The sequence below is a fragment of the Trachurus japonicus genome, chromosome 1 (assembly GCF_045865225.1).
Source record: "Trachurus japonicus isolate A0001 chromosome 1, Traja_1.0".
Taxonomy (NCBI): Eukaryota; Metazoa; Chordata; class Actinopteri; order Carangiformes; family Carangidae; genus Trachurus; species Trachurus japonicus.
Window position 1 is genome coordinate 37,562,300 of NC_140907.1, and position 25,441 is coordinate 37,587,740.

General features: G+C 43.8%; 1 protein-coding gene across 1 annotated transcript; it reads right to left on the reverse strand.

The window, feature by feature from the left end:
- Nucleotides 1-14,348: 14,348 nt before the first annotated feature.
- Nucleotides 14,349-24,788, reverse strand: LOC146992523 (protein NLRC3-like). Its single transcript, XM_085790845.1, has 10 exons — nt 24,740-24,788; nt 23,804-23,995; nt 21,946-23,704; nt 21,543-21,716; nt 20,805-20,978; nt 19,386-19,559; nt 19,076-19,249; nt 18,838-18,999; nt 18,306-18,352; nt 14,349-14,937 (listed from the first exon to the last, which is right to left on the reverse strand). The coding sequence occupies exons 1-10, from the start codon at nt 24,786-24,788 to the stop codon at nt 14,411-14,413; spliced, it is 3,432 nt and encodes a 1,143-aa protein (XP_085646971.1). The 3' UTR covers nt 14,349-14,410.
- Nucleotides 24,789-25,441: the final 653 nt, after the last annotated feature.

The window sequence follows — 25,441 nt, forward strand, 5'->3', positions numbered from 1 at the left end:
GGGACAATTACGCAATTTGGGGCTTCAGCACAAGACGGACATTACATACGAGCATCATGGAGGTATTTGGATGTTTTTTTGTGTGTGTTTTTTTACGAAGAGCTCTGGTGTCCCTTTGCAACCGTTATATGGACATGCACTGCTACGCCAAGACCCCCTGTAACTCAGAGAAGGGACGGAGGACTCTGAAACTTCTTCCAGCCCTTAGTCAACATGAGGGTGAGTAGATAATGAGCGAAATATCATTCTAGGGTGAACTATCCCTTTAATGATAAAGCTCCAACCTATCTGAAAGAACTAATCACTCTTTACTGTCCGACCAGAGCACTCCGCTCCCAGAACGCAGGTCTGTTAGTGACTCCCAGTATCTCTAAAAACAGACTGGGAGGTAGAGCCTTCAGTTACCGGGCTCCTTTACTGTGGAACCAGCTCTCTCCATGGGTCAAAGAGGCAGACACTCTAACTACATTTAAAGCAGAAGTAAGTGGTCCGGTCGTTTTCGCTAATGCTGCGTTCCAGGCAGGCTTTTGAAATCGTAAATTACAGCTTCAAGTCACAACTTACGACTTTGTAGCGTTCCAGGCAACCCACTCGTGTTTTTCCGACCTGTTTTACCGGTGAAAGTCACTATAACGGCCACTCGTAACTTCCGACCGGTGAACTCGTACCAGATCGAACTGGTACGACTTCACGGTCGGAAAAATACGAGTTTCCTTGAACGCACCATAACAGTCCTCGTCCCTACGTCACCACATTCACGGCGTTCCTTGGCTGCACACACAGCCCTGCATGCCGTTCTCTCTCCTCATTGGATAAAAACTGTAGGATACGATAAATGTTTTCTCCTGGGCTCAGAGCAGAGCAGAGGGACTGAGAGACCCGTGTTTCAGACCAAACACTCTATGGAAGTGATTGCTGTCGGAAGATATAACTATTTAAGACTTATATTAACACAAATATATCACTTACTTCTGCTTTAAGTCTAGACTTAAGACCTTCCTTTATGACAGGGCTTTTAGTTAGGGCTGGTTCAGGTAGCTCTGAACCATTTTATAGCTACGCTGCTATAGGCTTAAACTGCTGGGGACACATCTGGTTACGCAGAGCCCTCTCCTTCCTCCTCCTCTCCTCTCCTCTCCTCTCTCTCTCTCTAGGAGGTTCACACCTTCCTCCTTAGAGGTGGAGGAGGTGGTCAAGGGGAGGTGCCTTCTAGTCAGAGCCAAATTTGATACTTTTACCCTGGTTTTTATAAATATTTATGCGCCAAACAATGGAAATGAGAGAAAGAGCTTTTTTACGACAGTGAATTCCACACTTAACTGCTGCAGCTCGGAGGATTTTTTATTTTTGGGCGGGGATTTTAACTGTACAGAGGCTGATCGTTTAGATCGCAATCATGCAGAGCCGCATCCAGGTTCCCAACACACCCTGAAGCAGCTGGTCCACTCCCATGGCTTGGTGGATGTGTGGAGGAGGATGCACACAGACTGTCGTATACCTGGTCCCACCTGAGAGAGGGGGGGGTCTCTATAGCCAGGCTGGATAGGTTGTATTGTTTTAAGCACCATTTTAATGTGGTTAAAGAATGTAGGATAGTGCCAGTCGGTTTTACGGATCATGCTTTGGTGTTGTGTGATGTGTTTTTCAAGGATGTTGTACCAAAGAGCGCGTACTGGCATTTTAATTCTGCTTTGGTTTTAGATAAAGGTTTTAAAGAGGTGTTAAGTTATTTTTGGTGTGGTTTTAGAGAGAGAAAAAATGAGTTTGATTGTCTTAGGCAGTGGTGGGACCATGGGAAAGTGCAAATAAAGCTTCTTTGTCAGCAGTACACTCTCAATGTCACACAGCACATGTGTAGATCTGTTAAGGACCTGGAGAGTGAAATAGTGGAATTGGAAGCATTTAGCTATTCCACAGGAAATCGAGGCCATATTCAGTCCCTCCAGGATTTTGCGGGCTTTTTTTGTGATTGTTGCGGCCTAAAATGCCTGATTTTGCGGCCACATTTTGAAAAAATTGCGGTGAATGTTGCGATGTTTTAAGCGCTTTTGTTGCGATTAAATTGCGGGAAACAGCGAAAGTTGCAAAAAAAGTTGCAGTTTTGTTCTGAATAATTCAAAATCAAAGGAAAATTTAAAATTTTGAAATGTCACAAAATAATGTGAGGTCCTGTTATACCAGCAATTTTCCACTTGTTAAGAAAGGCACAGGAAAATTAGAGTTGAAAGTTGTTTTACTTTTAATTAAAATGTCTGTTTAAAAATCGTGGTAAAAGAACTGTTTTAAAATGCCATTAAAACTATCCAGTCTTTGAATAAAAGGGGGAGGGTGGCTACTCAAGTCCAGGGCCAGGGCCTTAGGATGGGGGAAGGGGCACCTGGCCGCCGGCTGCTCCGCTCCGGCCCTGCAGTGGCGCACTCACTGGATTCCCCCTCGGCGAGTGCTGCGGAGTTGACACACAGGCTCGGGTGGTCAACCAGGACAACTCACACACTCAACACATTCAACTCAGCTTGTGTTCCTTTACTTATCACTTTGTGCACGTTGTATCAAGTTTCTTGCCGTCAGCCCAGCCACGCTGTTCCTCCGTGGACTCACTTTCAACCACCGCTCCGTCCAGACTCGCACTCTCTGCTGTGTAACTCGCAGAAAGCACCGACAATTGGTCCAATTTGCGGAAAAGTTGCGGTGATTGTACAAAATTGCAAGATCGCAAAAATTTGCGGGGATTGGCTGAATTTGCGTTAATTGTTGCGATCGCAACATCGCGAATTCCTGGAGGGACTGCATATTGAGGTCCTCAACACTAAAAAGATGGCATTAGCCAACCTGCTGGACGCTAAGGTACTGGGTGCGCTGGTCCGGTCCCGGGTTCAGAACATCACCGAGATGGATGCTCCCTCTGGCTTCTTTTTTGGTCTGGAGAAGAAGCGAGGACAGAGGAAGATAATTCACGCACTTCATTCTGACACAGGGCAGGAGTTGAGGGAACCAGGCCAGATCAGGAACAGGGCCGTGCAGTTTTTCTCCTCGCTTTACTCGTCAGAGTACGAGGAAAACACAGAGTTGGAAGGAGAGTTTTGTGCGGAGCTGCCACAGGTGTCGGAGGGCACTAATGGTCAGCTGAGCACAGCGCTCCAACTGGAGGAGCTGGCAGCTGCCCTGCAGGGCATGCAGGGTAGGAAAGCACCAGGTATTGATGGACTCACTGTAGAGTTCTACAAAGAGTACTGGGACATCCTGGGCTCTGATTTGCTGCACATGTTGAACGAGAGTCTGGCCTGTGGTTCCCTCCCCCTCTCCTGCCGCAGGGCGGTGGTGACCCTTCTCCCCAAGAAGGGAAACCTGCAGGAGATAAAAAATTGGCGCCCTGTGTCGTTGTTGTGCGTGGATTATAAGATTCTGTCCAAAGTCTTGGCCTCCAGACTAAGGGGAGCCATGGAGCAGGTCATCCACCGGGACCAGACCTACTGCGTACCAGGCAGGTCTATGGTAGATAACATCTACTTAATTAGGGACGTTTTGGAGCTCTCTAGCTCATTGGACTGTAATACTGGTCTCATTTCGCTAGACCAGGAGAAGGCTTTTGACCGGGTTGAACACAACTTCCTCTGGAGGGTGATGGAGAGGTTTGGGTTCAGCCCTGGTTTCATTGCCATGATCCGTGTGCTGTATACAGACATTGAGAGTCTACTGAAGTTCAACGGCAGTCTGTGTGCTCCTTTCAGGGTGCATAGAGGTGTCCGGCAGGGCTGTTCCCTGTCCGGGATGCTCTATGCACTCTCCCTCGAACCCCTCCTCTCAAGGATACGCAGCAGTGTTGAAGGACTGTTTTTACCAGGTTTTAGCAGCAACATTGTTTTATCTGCTTACGCAGATGACCTTATCGTGGCAGTTAAAAATCAAGATGATGTCAACATTTTAATCGAGTTAACGGACAAGTACAGAAACCTGTCCGCTGCAAGAGTAAATTGGTCTAAAAGCGAGGCAGTTGCAGTTGGGAAGTGGCCCAATGGCCTCCCAACACTCCCCCAGAACCTGGTCTGGAAGAGGGAGGGCTTAAAATACCTCGGCGTCTTCCTTGGAGGTAAGGCCATGGAACAAAAAAATTGGGAGGGAGTAGAGGAGAAAATCTGTGACAAGATGAAGAAATGGAAGTGGCTACTGCCACAGATGTCCTACAGAGGAAGAGTCCTGGTTTTAAACAACCTGTGTGCATCTCTACTGTGGCACCGCCTGTCCTGCCTGGACCCGCCCAGTGGGCTCTTAACAAAGATCCAGGAGAAAATTGTAAATTTTTTTTAGGATGGCTTACATTGGGTGCCACAGGGGGTGTTGTTTTTACCGAGAGAGGAGGGGGGGCAGGGCCTCATCCACCTGGCCAGCAGGACGGCAGCGTTTAGGCTGCTGTTCCTTCAGAGGTACATAGCTGGTCCAGCAGACTTGGTGTGGAGGGGTGTGGCCAGCGGCATCTTCAGAGGGGTGAGTAATCTGGGACTGGATGCTGCTCTGTTTTTTACTGATTTTAAATTTCTAAATTTTAACGGGGTTCCTGCTTTTTATCAGAGTATTTTTAAGGTGTGGGCTTTCTTTAAGAGCAGCAGGGAAAAAGAAAGCTCCAGCTCTCTGTTTTGGCTACTGAAAGAGCCGCTGATTCATGGAGCCAGGCTGGACATCTCCAGTGCAGCTACGCCTGGGCTGACGGCGGCGCTGCGCCGGGCCAGGACAGTGGACCTGCAGAGCTTGGTCCACGCCGCAGGGCCCGCCCTGATGGACTCGGAGAGCGTGGGGCGTGTGCTGGGCCTCCAGTCCCGCAGGATGGTCCAGAGGTTGTTGCAGCTCTGGAGGGAAAAACTGACACTGACAGAGAAACAGCTCCTTAGGGAATTTGGCAGAGGGGAGGAGCCGGACCCTACAGACCCCCCCCCCTGGGATCCAGCTCAGCCCACAGACTGATCAGGAGGGTCCTCTGGTGAGAGGGGCCACCTTCAGCCTGCACGCAGTCCATAGAAAGACTCTTTACAGAGCTTGTGTGCAAGCTCTAAATAAGAAAACTTTGGGGGGCAGAGCACCATGTGCATGGGCTGACAGGTTTGGAGGGGCGTCTCCGCAGTGGAGAGTCCTGTACAAGCCCCCCCTGAAAAAGAGGACTGGAGACCTACAGTGGAGGGTTCTCCATGGGGCTATTGCGTCCAATTCTTTTACATCTGTTCTTAATGCTAATGTGTCCAACCAGTGCCCTTTTTGTGGAGTGAGGGAGACGACGTTCCACATTTTTAGCGAGTGTGGCCGGCTCTCTGCGTTTTTTACTCTATTGACAAGTGTTTTTAGCCTTTTTAATCAGACTTTTACAACTGCAGTGTTTATTTATGGGGCGGGATATAGAAAAGAAAATAGGGCAATGTGGCAGCTGTTAAATTTTATCGTGGGGGAGGCGAAAATGGCAATCTACATCTCCAGGAGAAATAAAATGGAAGACCAGGCAGGTGTAGAGGCGTCTCTAACGTCCGCTGTAGGATCAGACTGGAGTTCGCATTTTATAGATTGATGGGAGACCTGGGAAGCTTCTCTGATATTTGGTGTCACAACAATGTCCTGTGTGCTGTGTCAAACAATGAACTTGCTTTTACCAGTGTGCTGAAAAACTGACATAGTATCTATTTAGTTATTTATTTATTTATTTATGGGTTGATTGATTTGGGGTTGTTTGTGTTTATGTATGTATGTGTGTATGTGTGTTTATTGGTGTGGGTTGTAAATAAATAGATGAGTCTGTAGTTGGGTAGAAGGAACAGCTGATAATGTCCTGTGATTGGTAAATAAAGTGTGGTGGTAAAAATCAAAAAAAAAAAATCTCCTCTCCTTCTCTCTCTCCTCTTCTCCTTTCCTCTCCTCTCCTCTCCTCTCCTTCCCTCTCTCCTTTCTCCTCTTCTCCTCTCCTCTCCTCTCCTCTCCACTCCTCAGTATATTTTTGAACTGTCATTTTCTGCTGTACTTTGTAGTTTGGCCTTGGTGTCTCGCACTCTCTCTGTGTTTCCGCAGATCCACCGGAGCTCCATCTCTCTGCACCAGCCGCCGCCTGCATCGCCCCCCTCCCTCCCCTTCCGCTGCTGTTAGACCGGCCTCCCCTTCCTTCCCATGGACCAGTCTGCCACCCAGTCCTCCCATCGAGCTGGCCGGCTCTCCCTGCCCCCCCCCCGGCCCCCTCGCCTCACCAGATACTGCCTTCATCAACTCCTGCTAACACTTCCATATTCCGCACATTCTGTGACAAACTGTAAACTGTCTTCTTATCTGTAACAACATCTATTGCACGTCTGTCCGTCCTGGGTGAGGGATCCCTCCTCTGTTGCTCACCCTGAGGTTTCTCGATTTTTCCCTGTTAAAAGGGTTTCCATGGAGTTTTTCCTCAGTGGATGTGAGGGTCTAAGGACAGAGGATGTTGCTACGATGCCATGTAAAGCCCTTTGAGACAAACTGTTTGTAAAAACGGGCTATACAAATAAATTGCCTTGCCCTTGCCTTGCCCTTGTCTCTGCCAGCTTCGTTAAGAATCTTAATTTCTGAAACATTACCACAGATACACCGATTTTCTTCATACAGAAATTTGCAGCAATAACAATCTCTTTCAATTCTGGCTCTCTTCTACGATTTAAATAAACATGTAAGGATGTTGTTATAACATACTTTAATTGTCAACTTTTAAAATGATTTAAAAAACAAAAACAAAATGATTGTTTGAAAACATTAAGAGTCATTTGTCCCTTGTCCCTGATAGATTTAACATAGACAATCACTCAAGAAGTGGGCATGCCAAATGCATTAGTATTTAACCACTTACATAAACATAGAAAACACATGGTAAGCTATCTACATACACATGGCAACCTTATACTCTGTATGTGTCTCTTACTAGGTGTAACAGAATCAAAAGGCACACAAAAGATGTCTTATCGATTATGGTCACATACCACTCTATCCTGGCCACTGAAAAATGGCTTTAATTTATATAGAGCTTTCTAGGCACTCAAAGCGCTTTACAGAACCCATTATTCATTCAGACACATTCACACTGATGGTGGTAAGCTACGTCTTTAGCCACAGCTGCCCTGGGCAGACCAACAGAAGCGTGGCTGGCCTGCCATTGCATGCCAAATGGCCCCTCTGACCACCACCAAACATTTATACACATTGTTTCTCTGACCATAGGTATAGCCAGCTTTTGAACACTACTCTGGCATTTCCAATAAACCATCTACATCAAAATAATCACTTCCTTGGCACATAAACAAAACACAGACAAAACAGGTTAAGTACATACAGTATGTTAAAATGAAAGTCACCGTGGGAGGAGCTCCCCCTTCTGGTCCGTGCAGAGGCGGCTGTTGGTCTTTCATAGAGGGGAAGCTCATCTAAGGGGGATTCAGCCTTTAGACTGATACTCAATTCATCATGCAGAAGCGCAGCCTGGCAAGCCCACAGCTCCATTCACTACCAGAGAATGGCAGACCAATAGTAGTAGTAGTGGGAGGTACAGCATTGCAGCATGACCATCTAGTTTCACTGCAGTGGGAAAAAAAAATCTGTCAGTCGATCTGTGATAAGTAGCTGTTTCTGAACCTGTTCCACCACATTTTTAACAAGAAAATGTAAAACAACAACATCGGGGATGGTTGCAACATACATGTTGCAACCATCCCCGATCTCTCCTACTGTTGTGTAAGACCACGTGTTCTGCAACACAAACAGAAAATGTATCGTTTAGTCTCAAACACAAGGAGTGAAATTTAACAATTTACCCCATAGCCTGGGGTGAAATGTAACAAGTTTGATACATATTTTGACAAAAACTTAAAGGACAATTGTTTACATCCCTCAAAGCCGCAATTTTTTTCCACAGACAGCGTCAGATGGAGACTCAAACATGCACCGAGAAGTTTATTTACTTCAAGCAAGCCGACATGTTTGTAAAACTAGATCTAATTCAAAGTCTCCCGGAGTCTCGTGCGAGCCCGAAGTTGCAGTGCTGGTGTATTCAGGCGCAGTCGGAGCTACCGTTTGTGTCATAAACACAGGAATATCAATGTGTGTGTGTGTGTGTGTGTGTGTGTGCGTGTCTCAAGTACATTAGTTACTGTAGCCATAGTCTGATCCTTAACCTTAACCTTGACACTTTTGTCTCTGTCTTTCAAGACCAAAGCATAGGCCTACTGCAATTCAAAGACAAACATAAATGCAATAAAAAAATTTGGTTTAAGTGGGTAAACATATACTAAATTACTGTTAGAACTAACCAGACTCTTTGTTACAACTAATCCAGACTCTTGTAGCCAGGAACCTGCTTACCTGCTAATTAAAACATTAGACAACTTGCATGAAAATATCTACATAGACACACAATAAACATGAGGTTTGTTTGATGTGTTTAACTACAAAGCAAGCAATGCTGTGACAAAAATAAATGGAGGGGAAAAAATACTTCCTGACATAGAATTTTTTTTTCCATCTAAAACCATCTGTGTCTGCCACAGGATGCTACTTCTTCATATAAGAAGGACTGAACTGAGTATACAGATGAATCAGGTGATTCATATGATGTTCCTGACTGGAGAAATTGGAAGTGTTACTGACCATTGTTACAAACATCCCCGGTCTCCCCTACAATTGCTGTCATGATTTCTTTCTATTTCTTTCTTCTATTTTTTGACATTGCCGGCCCTGGTGCAGACGTAACTTATCAATCACAATCAAATAAATCTATCACACTGCCAGGACAGGAGCAACCCCTCCAAATGATCCCTGGACTGGAAGAATGTAATCTCTTTTTTCTGATAATATTTCCTGTGTAACAGACTAATCATCAGATCATCAACATCCATGTCACTTGGGTGCGTTTAGGTGAACTACAAAGAATAATGGAATAGTTTAAAATTTAAGTCAGTATTTGTACTCCCATCAGCAGATTCACACTGACTCAAACTTCAATAATAACTGTAATAATTATGTTGTGTTAACACCCACCTGCCTAGACTTCAGTTTATCCTCTTCTGCTTCATCCACTTTTAAATGGAGTCTGAACTCACAGAATACTTTCACTTTGACCGGCTATACCTGTTAAATACCTGTAGTTTTAATGGCTCCTCCTTCTTCTTCTCTGCATTAACTGGAAACCACATGACTGGGGAGTGGGATAAAGGTAGAATGGTGCCATCTGCTGACAACTTATGATATTATATATGTATGGATTAATTAAATGTTAATTAATGAAAAAAACTGAGCTAGGATACAGCGGTGGTAGAAGAGCTCCTAAAATTATGCATTGTCCTCAAACATTAACTGTCTCCACTAAACTTGTGAACTAAAGCAGCCTATTTGCATTGTAGGACCAACATTTATTTTTCATGTAGGAACGTCCTATCATTCATTATGCCGGTGCATATTCTCATTTGCCCAGGTCATAGTATTTCAAAGGAGGTTAAATCGAAAGCAACTGGACTTAGTTATTTGTCTAGGTGTCTAGGTGAAACGTCTTCCTAGACAAATAACTAAGTCCAGTTGCTTTCGATTTAACCTCCTTTGAAAAATCATTCATTATGGGTGTCTGAATAGTCCCTCTGAATATGGACAGACTGTGGACACCAAAGGTTTTCATTTACAAAAACTCAAAATCTGTCAGAAGGATTTTTTTTATTGAGCTGATGATCTGCAAATGGACAACTGCAGCAGAATAGCTAGGAATGTGCAGGTAAGATGGGGATATAATAAAATGAAGAAATACATACAACACCAAATGATGCAAAAGTTCTGTTCTGTTTGAGCTTGGTCTTAAATGTATTTAAAGAGACACATGATTCTAAAAAATGTTTTACATATATCATGCCACAGCACCACACCTTGATAGACAAATGGGAATTTAGCATTTTAAGTTGACAAAAGGTCATATAGAGGTTTTTCTCTGCTGTTACACATGGTGAAGGGTTAAGAGCCCAGATGTAGTATTTTTAAATAAACTGAGAGTTCCTATAATGCCCCAGATTCGACTGTTACAACAATACAATTGTGAATATAATCTATACAAGTGTAACACTAAGCTTTGTCCAGCTGTAAGTCCTACTAGCACAGTTTTGTGTGTAATGCCCCTTAGTTTTATCTTTATGTCATACTTAGTTTTTACTGCTGTGATGTGAGCACTGTACATAGATAAAATACAAAATACAATACAAAATGTTATTATTATTAATTAGTCCCCAAAGAAATTTAAATCAAAAGCAACTGGACTTGGTTATTTGTCTAGGAAGACGTTTCACCTCTCATCCAAGAGGCCTGTGCATATTCTCATTTGTCCAGGTCATAGTATTTCAAAGGAGGTTAAATCGAAAGCAGTCCCAGCCTGGTCAGATCAGATGCTACATGAACTGATGAAGCCTCTTGGATGAGAGGTGAAACGTCTTTCTAGACAAATAACTAAGTCCAGTTGCTTTCGATTTAAATTTCTTTGGGGATAACGATGACCTGGACAAATGAGAATATTCACAGGATTATTCAGCTTGTCATGGACTGAAATGGGCTCTATGTACAGCTCCAGCACTCCCTGAATTTAAAGCAGGTCCTTCATTTCCTGTCTAACATTATTGGACACACTGATTAATCCAGGTGTGTCTGACCATTGTGACTACTCAGACACACCTGGAATCTGTTTGTCCAATAATGTAAGACAGGAAATGAAGGAGCTGCCTTAACTTCAGGAAGTGCTGGAGCTGTACATAGAGCCCATTCACAGTGACTCTTCTTCCCTCCATAATCCAAAGGAACAAACTGACTCACACACACACTCTGACACTTCAATTATAACTATAATGAAAATAACAATGTGTTAACACTTACGTGCCTCAGACTTCAATTCCCTGCTCTGTCTCTTACTACAGTGTAAAAACCAAGCTTTGTCCAGCAGATGGCGCCATTCTGTGAAATGACTTCCTGTGAAACAGCTGTAAATTCAGCTTGTCTGCTTTGTCCTAAGTACTGTTTCGTGTGTAATCAAGGACGGTCCAGAAACCGTGATTTAGATATTAGCAGACTATCTTTGGTGTAATACCGCTTTAAGGATCATATCACAGCTGCTTTACGACCGTCAGTTGGTTACCATGGCGCCCCCATTGGGATTCGCGGCCACTACGGGAGTTGAAGGCTGCTGTTGACCAAAATATTGATTTCACATGGTTTATTTTGTTGCCTTAAAGACAGTGCATACACTGTGGGATTATGTTGATTAGGAATCAAAAGAGGTGACGTCGGTTAGTGTCATTATTTAACAAAGACAACAAGATATTTTAAGGAGCTATCTTCAAGTTTTGCTATCGCTACTCAGCTAACGCTAGCAGCTCAGCTGTTCACTCACCAATCTGTCTGGAGCAAAACGGCGGTTATAATACATCCTCTGAGCCGCTGCTTCTTCAGTCTGGACGCTGCAGTGACTGGACTATAAGGTATGGCTGAACTTGGGCTAGCCAATTAGCATGCTAATTTCTGTAAAGAGAAGCGTGAACACAATGTGCTGACACTGGCGATGTTTCCAACCTCTGGAAACTTAGTGATTAAAGAAACAAGGTTTTATGCTGAATGTAATGCTATCTTTATGTAACAATAGTTAGACCTAAACTAAGAGCCTTTATGAGAATAATATAGACTTTAAAGGTGTCATCACCTGGGTTTTTACGTATCCAGTCCCCCTTAAATTGCTTTGAATCAATTCTTAAAACTTATTGGAAACATAAAAAAAAAAAAAAAATCAAACATAGAGCTTGTTCTGACACTTTTTCATACGGCAACTTTCTCTCGTGAGAGTAAGCGTGAGGTTTTGACTTGTCCGGATGTTCATTGTATTAATATGTAATGAGGCGCGCATTGATTGGACGCAGAAAGGACAGAGCCGGAATGGTGGCTGGCCCAGTGGGCTACATGCAGGCTGTATTGGAAACCGCATATGCTGCTCTGTCGTGTACCGTAACCATGTTACAGGCTATAACTTATTAAAATAAAACAAAATTGTATCGGTTCATTGTAAAACATGTATTGATGCTAATGTGGTGATTTCTGTACGTAGGCTACAGAGCCCCGGGGCAAAGCTGCTGCTGCTCTGTGTGAAGCTTCACTTTTCATTCAAACAACTAATACGACTGCCACAATGTTATTCATCAATGAGACCAACATTTATGTCCTAAAAATTTTTTAACTAGTTGGCAGTAAACCTCCACAAACCTGCAGGTAAGTTAATTAACGATCGTTTCCTCCGCGGGCATGACAACGTAGTTTGACCGGTTAACGAGCAGCTGTAGGCGGGTTGCTGACGAGTCACTCTCCGCTCCTCTGCCTCGCTGGAGCTGCACTTCTCCCAACGCGAAGCAAACTTCTAAGCCGTCATTTGGATAAACTAACCGCACATTGGGGACTCAGCCACTTTCAAAGCCCAGGTTTTCAGGCAAGTTTCCACTGAGGTCCAACACCAGTATGTTTTAACAAGGAAAAATGCGATTTCCGGGTGATGACTCCTTTAAATGTTTTTACCATCTGATGAAAACATGACTCAGGGAAATAAAGTTTTCTTATATTAAAGTGAAATAGTATTAATAATTAATAATCAATAGAACTTTTCCAGTGTTTCTGGAAACATGGAATGGTAATTGTCCAATCAGATTCAGGTGTAAAATAAGGTAAAAACATGTACTTCATTTGTACAAATTTACCTAAATTTGATTTACTTTTGTTAATAAACTTTATTCTGAAATGTTACGGCCGCAAAACAAAAGGAATAAAGGCAAGTCAAGGCATTTTTATTTATAAAGCGCATTTCATACCAAAAGGCAACTTAATGTGCTTTACATAAAGACAAAGAATTTAAAAAGAACAGCATAAAAAACAAACAATAAAAAAAAAACACAGTTAAAAGCAAGAACAAAGAAAAAAAAAGTACAGGAAAAAAGTATACATGACAAAAATGAAAGTAAGAAACTCAAAAAGGAAGGTAGGAGCCATCTGAACAAAGCAAAACGGGAGACCTACACAACAGTGGACCATCAGATCTCTGTCAGGGGTCGACAATATAAATGGCCCGGTGGCCCGGACGTACTTTTCAAACCGTCAGGGCCACCAGAACGCTCCAATGCCTTGAAAAAAATATAACAAGTAAATAAATAAATCTAATTTCACATTAAATCCCTGTGGTTTGAAATGATAACTGTCAAATCGTCTCGGTAATTAGTGCTAAGAGATCCCGACCCGATCAACGACAGAGACATCTACTTTCTGTGCGCAGCCAGCGCTGTGCCCTGGCACGTCAGCACCACCTGCAAGCAGCTGCAGCTGCAGCTCCAGCTCACTCACTGCTGCTGATAGAAGGTCGTCACAAGAACCGATAAAAACCTTTTTCTTAACCATGAAACTTCCCTCCTCCTCAGCGCGTCGGGTCGATTCCTGTCGGGACCGACGCGAACGTTACACATGGGCCAGAGCTCGCGCTGGGGCGCCAGCTGTTCGGTGTGCGCCACAGCGGTGGCACGTCACGTGACATTTAGACCATAATAACAACGAAAAAAAAACGTGTGTAAACGCAAAACTGAGCTGAAAATGAAACAATGAGTCAGTTTTGCACCAATCTGTGGAAACAGCCTAAACGTGAATGAATGAGAACAACAGTTGTACCACTGAACTACTTGGAGGATAAAAGTAATGACTACATAACTTCATGTTTGTGTTGAGGCATATTTACCATTTTAACTCTGTTTTACTTCATTGTTAAACCACAGTGGAGGCTAAATACTGTACAAGTCTAATGTGAAACAGTTATTTATTTATTAAATAAAGTAGCCTGATGAATTTAGAAGCACTTTTTTTGTCCTTCTATATCGTGGTATCAAATAATTGTCAAGAATCTTGGAAATTTACTAGTATTGGTATCGGTATATAAGAAAGTTCCAGCCTCGAGGGCGAGACCGCAGGAATTGGCTGGGATATGTTGTTTTGCGTTAATATGGGGATCAATACCTATTGTCCTGGGCCAGTGGTTAGAATGGTGGGGCCAGTGATCTTCAAAAACCACTGGCCCAGAGGTAGGTACGTGGCCAGTGGCAAATTTCCCTTATTGTCTACCCCTGTGTGTCCACCACCAACTAAAGCTGCCTAACTGAAGAGTTATCTAAAGAACAGGAGAACCAAAAACGAAAAGAGGACCACCGGTCACCTACACCCCAAACAAAATCAACAAAGTCCAACGAAAAAAGAACACATGGGACAAATAAACGGAGGGGAAAATGATAGTGCTATGAATGAAACGGGAAACGGAGAACAGAAAAACAAAACCTCCTCCTGAGAGAATTAGAGCTGAATGAAGCTTCAATGCACCAGAAAGACTTTCCTACAACGAGCACAGTGACAATGAGGAATTGGATACAACCCAGAACCCGGGGTAAAGAGGTTCGGTGAAGGTGGTGTTGAAGGTGTGGAGGTGGATCAGTGAGTCAGAGGAGACCCCGTAGAAGGACAGCCGTCCAGCAGGACAGTCCACAAACACTGCTACTCTTTTAGAGGCTGTGCTGTAAGGGATATCGATTCGTTCCTTTTTGTGACTGACAGAGAAACCGTCGTCATCAGAGCAGATCAGACTCCATGACTGATCATTTTCTCCAAACCTGCTGTCGAAGCAGCGGCCTTTCCTCCTGATTCCTTTGTAGGTCACTGCTATGTGAACCGTTCCCTCCCACTCCACCTCCCAGTAACCGTAACCAGTCAGACCATCTCTACACAGCAGCTGCCGCCAGTGGTCGAATCTCTCCGGGTGGCAACCATATGGCTGATTCTCTTGCACTGACTCCAACTTCCTCTTTTGGGGCAGACAGAGTTTTCTGTGGACCGTGTTGAAGTCCACTGTGAGTTCACAGGCATCTGATGGAGACAACAAGACACAATGGAACAGCAGGTTATCATTCAACACAGTGGTCACCAACGATCTTTAGCCAAAGATCCTGGAGAAAAGGACCAAGAAGTTTTTGTTTGGACAAACTGTATTTGAATTACATGAAAAGGCTTCACCACAGCTCCTCGTTTTAGGATTAAATATGACATGAATTTGATTTTTTTTATGAGCTGTCAACTGTTCAGCCTCCTCACTGACGCTTGTAAAGTTGAAACGAAGAATCACATTTACCATTTTACAGAATTCTTTTAGAAAATACAACTGTGGGGTGCCGTGATGTGAACAGGACATCAAGGAGTTTATTACTCATCTCTATTTTGTTGTTGAATCGTTGATGTATCTAGTACATCTGTTTAAGACCTTAACCAAAGACAAGTTGAAAGTGGACTGAGGGGTACTGGCTCGAGTCCCTGTACTCTGTACCTTCTACGTCAGTGTCTTTCCTGTGGCCAGCCTTGAATTACTGTCCATGTCCAACTAGTTTGTCTTTACTGAGAACGAGAACCTTGCGAGGTTCTACGGGGGTTCATCTTGAGCCAGAGCTGGAATATTTTTCCAGTCATACATAATCAGGGGTGCAAACTAATCAGGGGTAAAAAAGGTGAGAAGAGACCGACCCCCTAGGGGGGTCCGGGGGCATGCTCTGAAGAAGAGCAGTGCGCTCGAAACGTTACTATCTTTTTTGTTTGATGTGCTAAATAAAATCTGCACATAATAAGGGAGTTGAAGTGCGCGGCCTCTTCTTTTCTTTTTTCTGTCTACATTTATGTTTGAGGCCAGCACCTGCTTTGATATTGGATGTGCGCACCACTTTTTGTGTCATGCTCCCCCGGGATTTTTTTTTTAAAACCAACTTTAAGGGTGAATTTACAGTCAATTTTAGCATGAGACTCGGGTCCAGATTTACTCAGGTTTGCACAGCTTTTGCTCCTGTTAAACCTGCACCTTCTCAAAGTTGGGTCTGGGAGCTGGGTCAACATAGTGCACGTCTGCGGTGCACGAAAAAAACAAGAGTCGCACGGAATTTCCCTCTGCTGTATTTTTTTATTTCAATTAAATGACAGGTAGACTGCTCGGTTCATTGTAAAACATTAATTTATTGACGTAACATGGTGATTTCTATACATACAGAGCCCCGAGGCTGCATTGCTCTTCTGTCCAGTAAGTTTCACTTTTCATTATGTTTTTTGGTGTGTCTTTTTGGACAAAGAAAAGTGAGCTCCATTCTCAACCGTCATATGGACATGCAGTGCTGCACGGAGCCCCGCTGTAACTCTGAGAAGGCACGGAGGACTCTGACACTTCTCCCAGCTCTTAGTCGACATAAGGGTGAGTAGATAATGAGTGAAATTTGAATTTTGGGTGAACTATCCATTTAAAACAGCTTTTAGCTGCTTTACCACTGTCGCTTGGAGCGAATCACACATTCAGTACAGTACATACTTAGTACAGTCATTAAATATCCTTTAGGTTGAATATATTTCTTATGCATAAATACTTGAATATGAATCTTGTTATTTATACGCGCGCCTCAAAGCCGTTGTTTCATCCACTTGTTTTCATCCAGATAAGGTGCACGCGCCTTAAAGCAGAAGTAAGCGATATTTTTGTGTTAATATAAGTCTTAAAGCAGAACAATGCAAGTCGGCCGGAAATAGCTCGCTCCTTCGTTGGTTTCTCTTTTTTTCCCTCTCCGGAGCTCCCCCACAGTTCTGGGAGGCACATGTCACTGTCGTAAAAAAAAAAAAAAAAAAAAAAAACTCGCCGCCGCCACCTCCTCCACCCCCCCTACACGTGCTTGTGTTTACTGTTTGCTAAGCCCTGATAACACCGAGCTAACGCTAACACGGAGCTAATGCTAACACCGAGCTAACGCTATGCTAACACGGAGCTAACGCTAATACAGCCACACACAGGCACAAAGACACAGACATACACACAGGAATAAAGGTTCCAAAACGCGAAGGTGTGTGTGTGTGTGTGTCATGATGTATTACATTATCTTATAAAAGACCCATGGTGTGTGTATCTGTGTTAGCATTAGCTCCCCGTTAGCCACAAGCTGAACTTCATCAGTAAACATTTCATGTTTCCATGGTTTCCTCCGACTTTCCGAACTCAAACCAATCACGATTCGTGACATGCATGACGTCATATGCGTTCTTATCTCGTACTGCCGTAAGGCAGTTTCTCGCGATACTTCTATCCATTGACGAGATTTGTAACACCGAGACGGACGACTGATCTTGCAAGTGCGGTTTTCAGCCAGTGGGGGGGGTGAGCGCATTGGCCTAGACCCCATTCACCTCATAACAGGTCACTCAACCATCACAGTGACTCTGAGCCACAATAATTACAGCCCAAATCCTGCATAGTTCTGCTTTAAATAGTTATATCTTCCGACAGCAATCACTTACATAGAGTGTTTGGACCGAAACACGGGTCTGTCAGTCACTCTGCTCTGCTCTGAGCCGAGGAGAAAACTTTTCTCGTATCCAACAAGTTTTATCCAATGAGGAGAGAGAACGGCATGAAGGGCTGTGTGACGTAGGGACGACGACCAATAGATCCATGACGAGGGCGGGGGCTGCTAACTCCATCGGCTGACAAGACGTTATGGTGCGTTCAAGGCAACCCGTAACTCGTGTTTTTTCGACCTGTGAAGTCGTACCAGTTCTGTCTGGTACGAGTTCACGGGTCGGAAGTTACGAGTGGCCGTTATAGTGACTTTCACAGGTAAAACAGGTCGGAAAAACACGAGTGGGTTGCCTGGAACGCTACAAAGTCGTAAGTTGTGACTTGAAGCTGTAATTTACGGTTTCAAAAGCCTGCCTGGAACGCAGCATTAGCCAAAACGACCGGATTGCTTACTTCTGCTTTAAAGAGACAGGTGCATTGCCTCGCCAATTTTATTGCGGGTCTACACAAATCACACAAATGACCCATTTGGGATCCAAAACGGCGAACACCGAAAGGTGACAAGTTTGCACCCCTGATAATGTCATCATCAATTTCGTACCAGACCCAGGCCAGGCGCAGGGTGGCGAACCCCGTGCAGTGCTAATCTTGTCCTGCACAACACTGTGTGTGGTCAATCTGGCAGACCGAGGTGCACCAAGATGGGTGTGGCGGCACAGAAGGGGGAGCTGATTGGTGAAGATCTGAGTCAACCTCTTTCCCACTTCCCATCCCACAAATGGGAAACAGGAGTACCTGCACCAGCACTACGCCAACCTTGTTACTGGTCTGTGAAATTATAGCCCCATGTTTTGTGACAGTCATTTACAGACTGATTTTCATTTAAACTGTTTTAACATGAGCTGCCTCATTTACTTACATTTCATCAGACCTGGTTTTAGCCTCTGTTCTCCACCATGGTCCAACCTGGAGGAGGAAACAGGGCCAGAATGAAAAATCTCACGTTCAGTTGTAGCCTGGATGGAAGCACTTCTAGGACCATTATTAGGCCTCAGTCATCACTGGTGACGTTGTTGTCTAAGGGCCGAGATATACTTGCTGTAAACTACGCGTACGCGAGCTGCCGCGCGTATCCTGCGTCGCGTCACCTCGCGTCGATATGTGCGTTCGGTCGCAGGCGACGCATCAAACGGACGCAGGATACGCGCGGCAGCTCGCGTACGCGTACTTAACAGCAAGTATATCTCGGCCCTAATTGGGACCTCATGAAGTTCTTTTTTGTGAACTCTGATTGGCTGAAGTGAAGCTGATGTCCATGTCAAGGTGCAATGTGCCAGACAGGTACATATGGTCCACACAGATCCTGGTCTTAAGTGAGTCCCAGTTGTCAGTTTTTTAAATGGGACAGAAAAAACAAATGTGTGAGCTGTTATGTTGTCGTCTGTTCCTACCTGAGTGTCTCCAGTCTCGAGCCTGGACCCTTCAGCAGCTTCTCTCCTGAGTCTCCTGGATGGTTGTAGCTCAGGTCCAGCTCTCTCAGATGGGAGGGGTTAGAGCTGAGAGCTGAGGCCAGAAAAAAACAACCTGCCTCCGAGACCTGACATCCAGACAACCTGCAGAGACACACAAGTTTAACAAGTCCTTCTGTAAAGCAACAATCATCTACTGATCAAACAAATGTTTCCTGACCTGAGAGTCTCCAGTTCACAGTGTGGACTCTTCAGTCCACCAGACAGCAGCTTCACTCCCGAGTCCTGCAGGTCATTGTTACTCAGGTCCAGGTTCTTCAGACTAGAGGACTGGGAGCTGAGGACTGAGGACAGAGCTTCACAGCTTCTCTTTGAGAGCCCACAGCCTCTCAGCCTTAGGAAATAAAGCATAAGAGACATGTGACAACATTTGTCTCTTTGTTAAGTGGTAGAGTGACATCAAAAATGTGTCTTTCTACATTACAAATGCGATCCATGACAAACTCAAGAACTGCGCTCAAAGAGTTCACCTGAGAGTGTCCAGTCTACAAGGTAAAACCTCCAGTTTTGAAGCCAAAAGCTTCACTCCTGAGTTTCTTGGACGGTTGTAGCTCAGATCCAGCTCTTTCAGATGTGAGGGGTTGGAGCTCAGAGCTGAAGCCAGAGAAAAACAACCTTCCTCTGTGACCCGACAACCAGACAACCTGCAGAGACAGAGTTTACTATATGAAAATGTAATCTGCAATAATTTGGATGTGTTGGAATATTGACCACGGGTGGCTACATAAACTTCAAAAATGGGTCTATGTGTTGTAAAACAGGCAAAATAAGATGGGAAGGTTGTGCTGCTACAAATATTAATATCAGCTGCTACAAATATTAATATCAGCGCCCCTTCGTCCGGTGTGCATAAATTGTCGTCATAAACCTGAAGATGCACACTGCCTGCAAACTCAGAAGTGGACAAAAAGCTGAGTCACCAAACCCTTGTCGGGGGGTCTGGGGGCATCTCCCCCAGAAAAACTTTGTGATTTTAACACATAAATGAAGCATTCTGGTGTAGTCTGAGAAGAACATGAAGGGAACATTTGTTTCAGATAAAAAAGCACACCGAGTACTGCCTGAGGTTCCTATCATTGTAAGGCAACAAGGCAAGAATGGCTGGAGTGTATGAAACTTAAACTGAACTCAGAACTTGTCTAGTGGGGAGCAAAAACAAATCTCATATTATTTTAAATCTAGGGTTCTGGACCAGCCATTCAAGGGCCCATTTCCTCTGCTATTTGTCCGTGCAGCGGTGCACCACGGACATGCAAGGTAAAAAAAAAAACGAAATCGAATGCGCGCCGCCACGTCTGCCCGGACCGCGGCCACGCGGACCAACAGGACCGCTCATGCCGACGTCATCAGTGGCAGGAGACCCAACGCTACTACGTACCGATATCTGCCTCCAGCGAGTGTCTGAGTCACGTCACCGGGCTCCTAATATAATACAGCCATGGCTCATATGCGCAGGCAGGCCAGGGTTGCCAGATTATCCCCCACAATCTTACTTTTTTTCCTTCACCGATTTGTGGGAGAAATTACCGACCGGGAACCGGCTCCTGCTCGCATCCCCCCTGGAGAGTGCCCCCGCCTTCCCGTTGAGAACCACTATGGTCCTGGCTAGTTTTATTGGTTGAGAGCAGCATTAGTAAACCACAACAAAAATACGTGTAGCCTTTTTTTTTCTCCCCTAATTTTTTCCCATTGCAAAATCTGTTGTGGTGACGGAGAACTTTAACCCCTGTAGCTTTATTTATATAGCACCACAAACATTTATAAAGTGCTTTGCTTTGAATTTTGTTTTTTTGAATCTGTTTTCTTTTTTTTTGTCAAACAGTAAAAACTTGTATGCCAGTTTTCAAACATTCATCTTTCAGTTCTGTAAATGGGGGTCATCTCCTGACCTGAGAGTCTTCAGTCCACAGTGTCGACTCTTCAGTCCTTCAGAGATCAGCTTAGCTCCTGGATCCTCGAGGATGTTGTTACTTAGATCCAGTTCTGTCAAACTAGAGGACCTGGAGCTGAGAACTGAGGCCAGAGCTTTACAGCTTCTCACTGAGAGGTTACAGCCATTCAGTCTTAGAAAAGAATAATAATAGAATAATACACATGACAACATTAGACTCTACATTTAAGATGAGGTTTTCACTGTATTTTGGTAACCACAGTTTTTGTGTGTTTTTTTTTTTTTTTTTTTAAAACAAAAGCAATTAAAATGCTACAAAGTTCAAAAGGTCAGTTATGTCTTGACCAAATGACACTAATAAAATCTTAGAAAGTGAAATGTTTCCTCCACTGGGCACACAAAACACAACACATAAGCATTCACACGTGTCAATTCTCAGGCAATAGTTAATAAGGTATTCTACTAGCAGTAGTTCAAGTGTGTTGGACTCTAAAAAAAACTGATACAGCATAATAACATAGTGGGATGAACAGACCGAGAACCTTATCTTACAAGGTGAAACAGCTGCTGACAAAGTGACATTCAATGCAAACACCCTGCCTTGAAATTAAATGAGAAGTTGGATTGGTCTTGTTTAGAGAATAGAAAGCTGTAATGATCATTACATACACAAATGTGTAAAATACACTGTGTAGAGCCTGAGCTGAGGTGCTTGGAGACGTAACAGTCTTGTTACCTGAGTCTTTGGAGTTTGCAGTTGGGGCTTTTCAGGCCTTCAGAGAGCAGCTCGATTCCATTGTCCTGCAGTTTATTCCTGGACAGATCCAACTCCTCTAGACCACAGGACTTGACTCTAAGCACTGACGAAATGCACTCGCATGATCTGTCAGTGAGGTTACCATCACTCAGCCTGAAGGAAAGAACATGACACACTTAAAGAGCAACTAAACCCCTTAGTTTTGATGACGTGCTCTAAGCTTGAAATTACACCAAATTGAAATATTTTGACTAAATTGTCAAAAGTTGGACCAGAATCAATCGACAACACTACTTCATACCCAAATATATTTGTTTTCAGCAGAAAAAAGTGAAACCCATCCAATCTGGGACACTCAGGATGTTTGAGAGCGGGTACTTACAAAGCTGTCTTTGATACTTCGAGCACTGGTACCAGTCTCTGCAGGACTTTATCTGATCTGTAGAATTTCTTCAGGTCAAACGTATCCAGGTCTTCATTGGAGACAAGCAACACAAAGGCCAGAGCTGACCAATGTGCAGAGGAAATTTTTCTAACATCCCCTGAGCTGTAGTACTTCTGGACCTGCTCCACCAGAGACTGGTCACCCAACTCATACAAGCAGTGGAACAGATTGATACTCTTGTTGGTATAAGACAGTCTCTTGATCCTCTCGTGAATGTACTTTATTGTCTCCAGGTTGCGCTTTTTACGTCTTCCTTTGAATCCGAATTCTCTCTGAAGAAGCTTCTGATTTTCATCCATGGACAGACCGAGCAGGAAGCGTAGAAACAAGTCCCACTGTCCATGATCACTTTTGAGGAACATATTCACAGCACTCTTATGGAGGAGAAGGAGGCTTTCTCCTCCCACTGCTGTCAGATTGCACATCTGCTTGAGAAGCAGGTTTTCACCACTGTATATGAAGGCCTCCAATACATAGAGAGCTGCAAGAAACTCCTGAAGATTTAAATGTATAAACGAGTAAATCTCTCGCTTGTGAAGACCGCATTTTTTTCTTGTGATCTGTGTAAGAACTCCTGAATAAACTGCAGCTTGTTTTGGGTCAATTTTGCAAGCTTTCAGATCTTCTTCATAGAAGTTGATGTTGCCCAGTTCTAGTTGTTCAAATGCCAGCTTCCCCAACTTTATGATCAAATCTTTGTCTGCCTCACTGTCCTGATACTTCTGTCGTTTGCGTTTTGTTTGGATGATCAGAAAGTGAGTGTACATTTCAGTCAAAGTCTTGGGCAATTCACCTTCAAGAGTGTCTGTGAGGAGACTCTGGAGAGACGTGGCTGAAATCCAGCAGAACAGAGGGATGTGGCACATGATGTAAACACTTCTTAATGCCTTCGACTGAAGATGACTGAAGATCTTCTCAGCCATATCTTTGTTGGCAACTTTCTTTTTAAAGTACTCCTCCTTCTGCTCATCGTTAAAGCCTCGTACCTCCGTCACTCTGTTGATGAACTGAGGAGGAATCTTATTGGCTGCAGCTGGTCTGCTTGTAATCCAGACTGAGGCTTTGTGCAGGAGCTTCCCGTTGATTAAGTTGGTTAGCAGGATGTCAACTGTTGCATCCTCTGTAACACTGCGGCACATCCTATTATTGCCAAAGTCCAAAGGGAATTTGCTTTCATCCAGGCCATCAAAGATGAATAAGATGCTGGAATCGTTGTAGATTGATGTTTCTAAATCCTTCACTTCAATGAAATAGTAATGTATTAACTGAATAAGACTGAAACACTTGTCTATTATCAAATTTAATTCTCTGAATGTGAATGGGAATATGAACTGGATGGTCTGATTGGCTGTTCCTTCTGCCCAGTCATGAATGAATTTCTGCACAGCGACAGTTTTCCCAATGCCAGCGATTCCCTTGGTCAGGACTCTCTGGGGAGGGTTCTCTTCACTGGATAAAGGGTCAAATATGGCATTGAGGTGGATTTTCTTCTCCTCACTTGTGCACCTTTTAAATTCTAATTCAATAACCTCATGTTCATTGTTAACCTCCCCACTGCCTCCTTCTGTGATGTAGAGGTCTGTGTAGACCTTGCTCAAAGGAGTCGAAGATTCCTCCTCGTTTGTCCCTTGAGACAGACTTTTTGTTTCATTTCGAAGATATGACTTTAGTTCAGCCTGGCACCTTGAGATTTTTTCTGAAAGACAAAAATATACAGTATAGTTAAATGCATTTTTTCCATTACCTCATCCAAGTTACAAAAAACTGTATTTTTTGTCATTAGACTGTTTGTTACCTTTAGTTTTAGAAGAATCAACATCAGTATCATCTGTCCTGGCAGGAGGGTGGCGGTGGACACAATCACCACATTGGGTGACAGTGACATTTAGATCTCTCATATTATGAACGTCAGTTAACTGAGGTGCGATGGCCGCACCCCCTGTATGGGCCGTGATGATCATGGGCTGAGTTTCCTGATGTGTTATAGCTGAATGAGAACAGACAAAACATGTTTAAGAGATTCGAGTCAAAAACTAAAATATGACCTCAGTAGAAGACTAGTTCAATTTTACATTCACAATCAAGTCATGTCACATGTCTTAAGACATCGCCAAAGCTTTAGTGTAGTAGGAAACCATGATTATTAAGATCTAAATACTAAGCACATCATCCTTGCACTAGGGATGCAACAATGCATCGGCCAGAAAAGATGACATTCTGTAGTTGGGTTTCCATCCAAGTCGTATCGAATTTAAAAGCGGATTTTGTGAAAATGCACAAAAAGCAAAGCGAATTTATGCCCGTTTCCATTCATTATTGTTTTGCGATTATTGGGAGAGGAGTGCGCCGTGAGATTACGTCATAAGAGAGCGTGAATGTATCCAACAGTTGACACTCAGCTGACACTCAACATCATGGACAATTTACGTACTTTCCGGACTATAGACGCACCTGTATAAGCCGCACCAGCTACATTTTAAAAGAAAATACATATATAGGCCACACTTGAATATAAGCTGCAGGTTTTCATGTTGTAACATGAGATATTTACACAGAAAGACAGTAGGGAACTGTGACAGTCTGCTCACTTTTCCTCTGTTTTGGTTACGCTCCTCTCCTCCATGTGCATCTGTTTACATACGAAGCCGGTGAAAATCAATAAGTTACATAACGATGTTACGGCGTGTGTTTGTGTAGTCTTAACCGTCATAAACAAAAGATTATGGGTTACGGAGCGCGTTTGTGTCGCGGGGTGCAGAGACCGGGGTGTCGTTCTCCATTTGTTTGAACGTGGCTGAGTGAAGTCCAGCAGCTTCACCCACAAACTCTGCCTCAATTCGCATAACCTGTTTCCATCACAAAAACTCGCATTTCCTTTATTCGATACGCTGACAAATCCACCCCCTCCAAGCGTATAAACTTTTATGCGCATTTACTGCCTTTATTCGAATTTCTGGCCTTTCCATTCAAGTATTTATAAGAAAAGGTGGATGGAAACCCAACTAGTGATGGCAGTGGCCGATGTTTATGTTGGTTTAAATGCCGCATGAACGCTGTGCTCGGGAGGAACATTTCTTTTTTTCTATTTTTTGGGGGAAGATATTAGTGATGCAACGGATCATCATTGATCCATGATCTGCTCAGATCAATATCTTCAGTTAGGCACACGTCCGCGGATTGATTCATGAAAAAAAAGTTGCGCGCATGTTAAACACACTTGTCGTGCTCCTTTCCAAAGTTTTAGTCAAGTGTACCGGCAATTTAGACCATTTTTGATGATTTTTGTAGAGCCACAGTGTATTGCCACCAACACATACTGTGGTTCATTTGAAAGACGGCCATGGGTGTGAATTGCAATCTGTCAAAATGACGGATGGCCTCAAAATTTTTCCGTCACCGTTTTAAAAAAACGGTCAATGACGGAAAATATTCA

What these genes read in the sequence shown, in the direction of transcription:
- LOC146992523 (XM_085790845.1), bottom strand. Translation starts at nt 24,788, where the DNA reads ATGGAGAACGACACCCCGGTCTCTGCACCCCGCGACACAAACGCGCTC. An exon ending in CCGCGACACAAACGCGCTCC is followed by an intron (nt 23,996 to 24,739) that starts GTAACCCATAAT and finishes GTTCTCATTCAG; the next exon opens with CTATAACACATCAGGAAACT. An exon ending in TGTGGACTGAAGACTCTCAG is followed by an intron (nt 19,560 to 20,804) that starts GTCAGGAGATGA and finishes CTGTCTCTGCAG; the next exon opens with GTTGTCTGGTTGTCGGGTCA.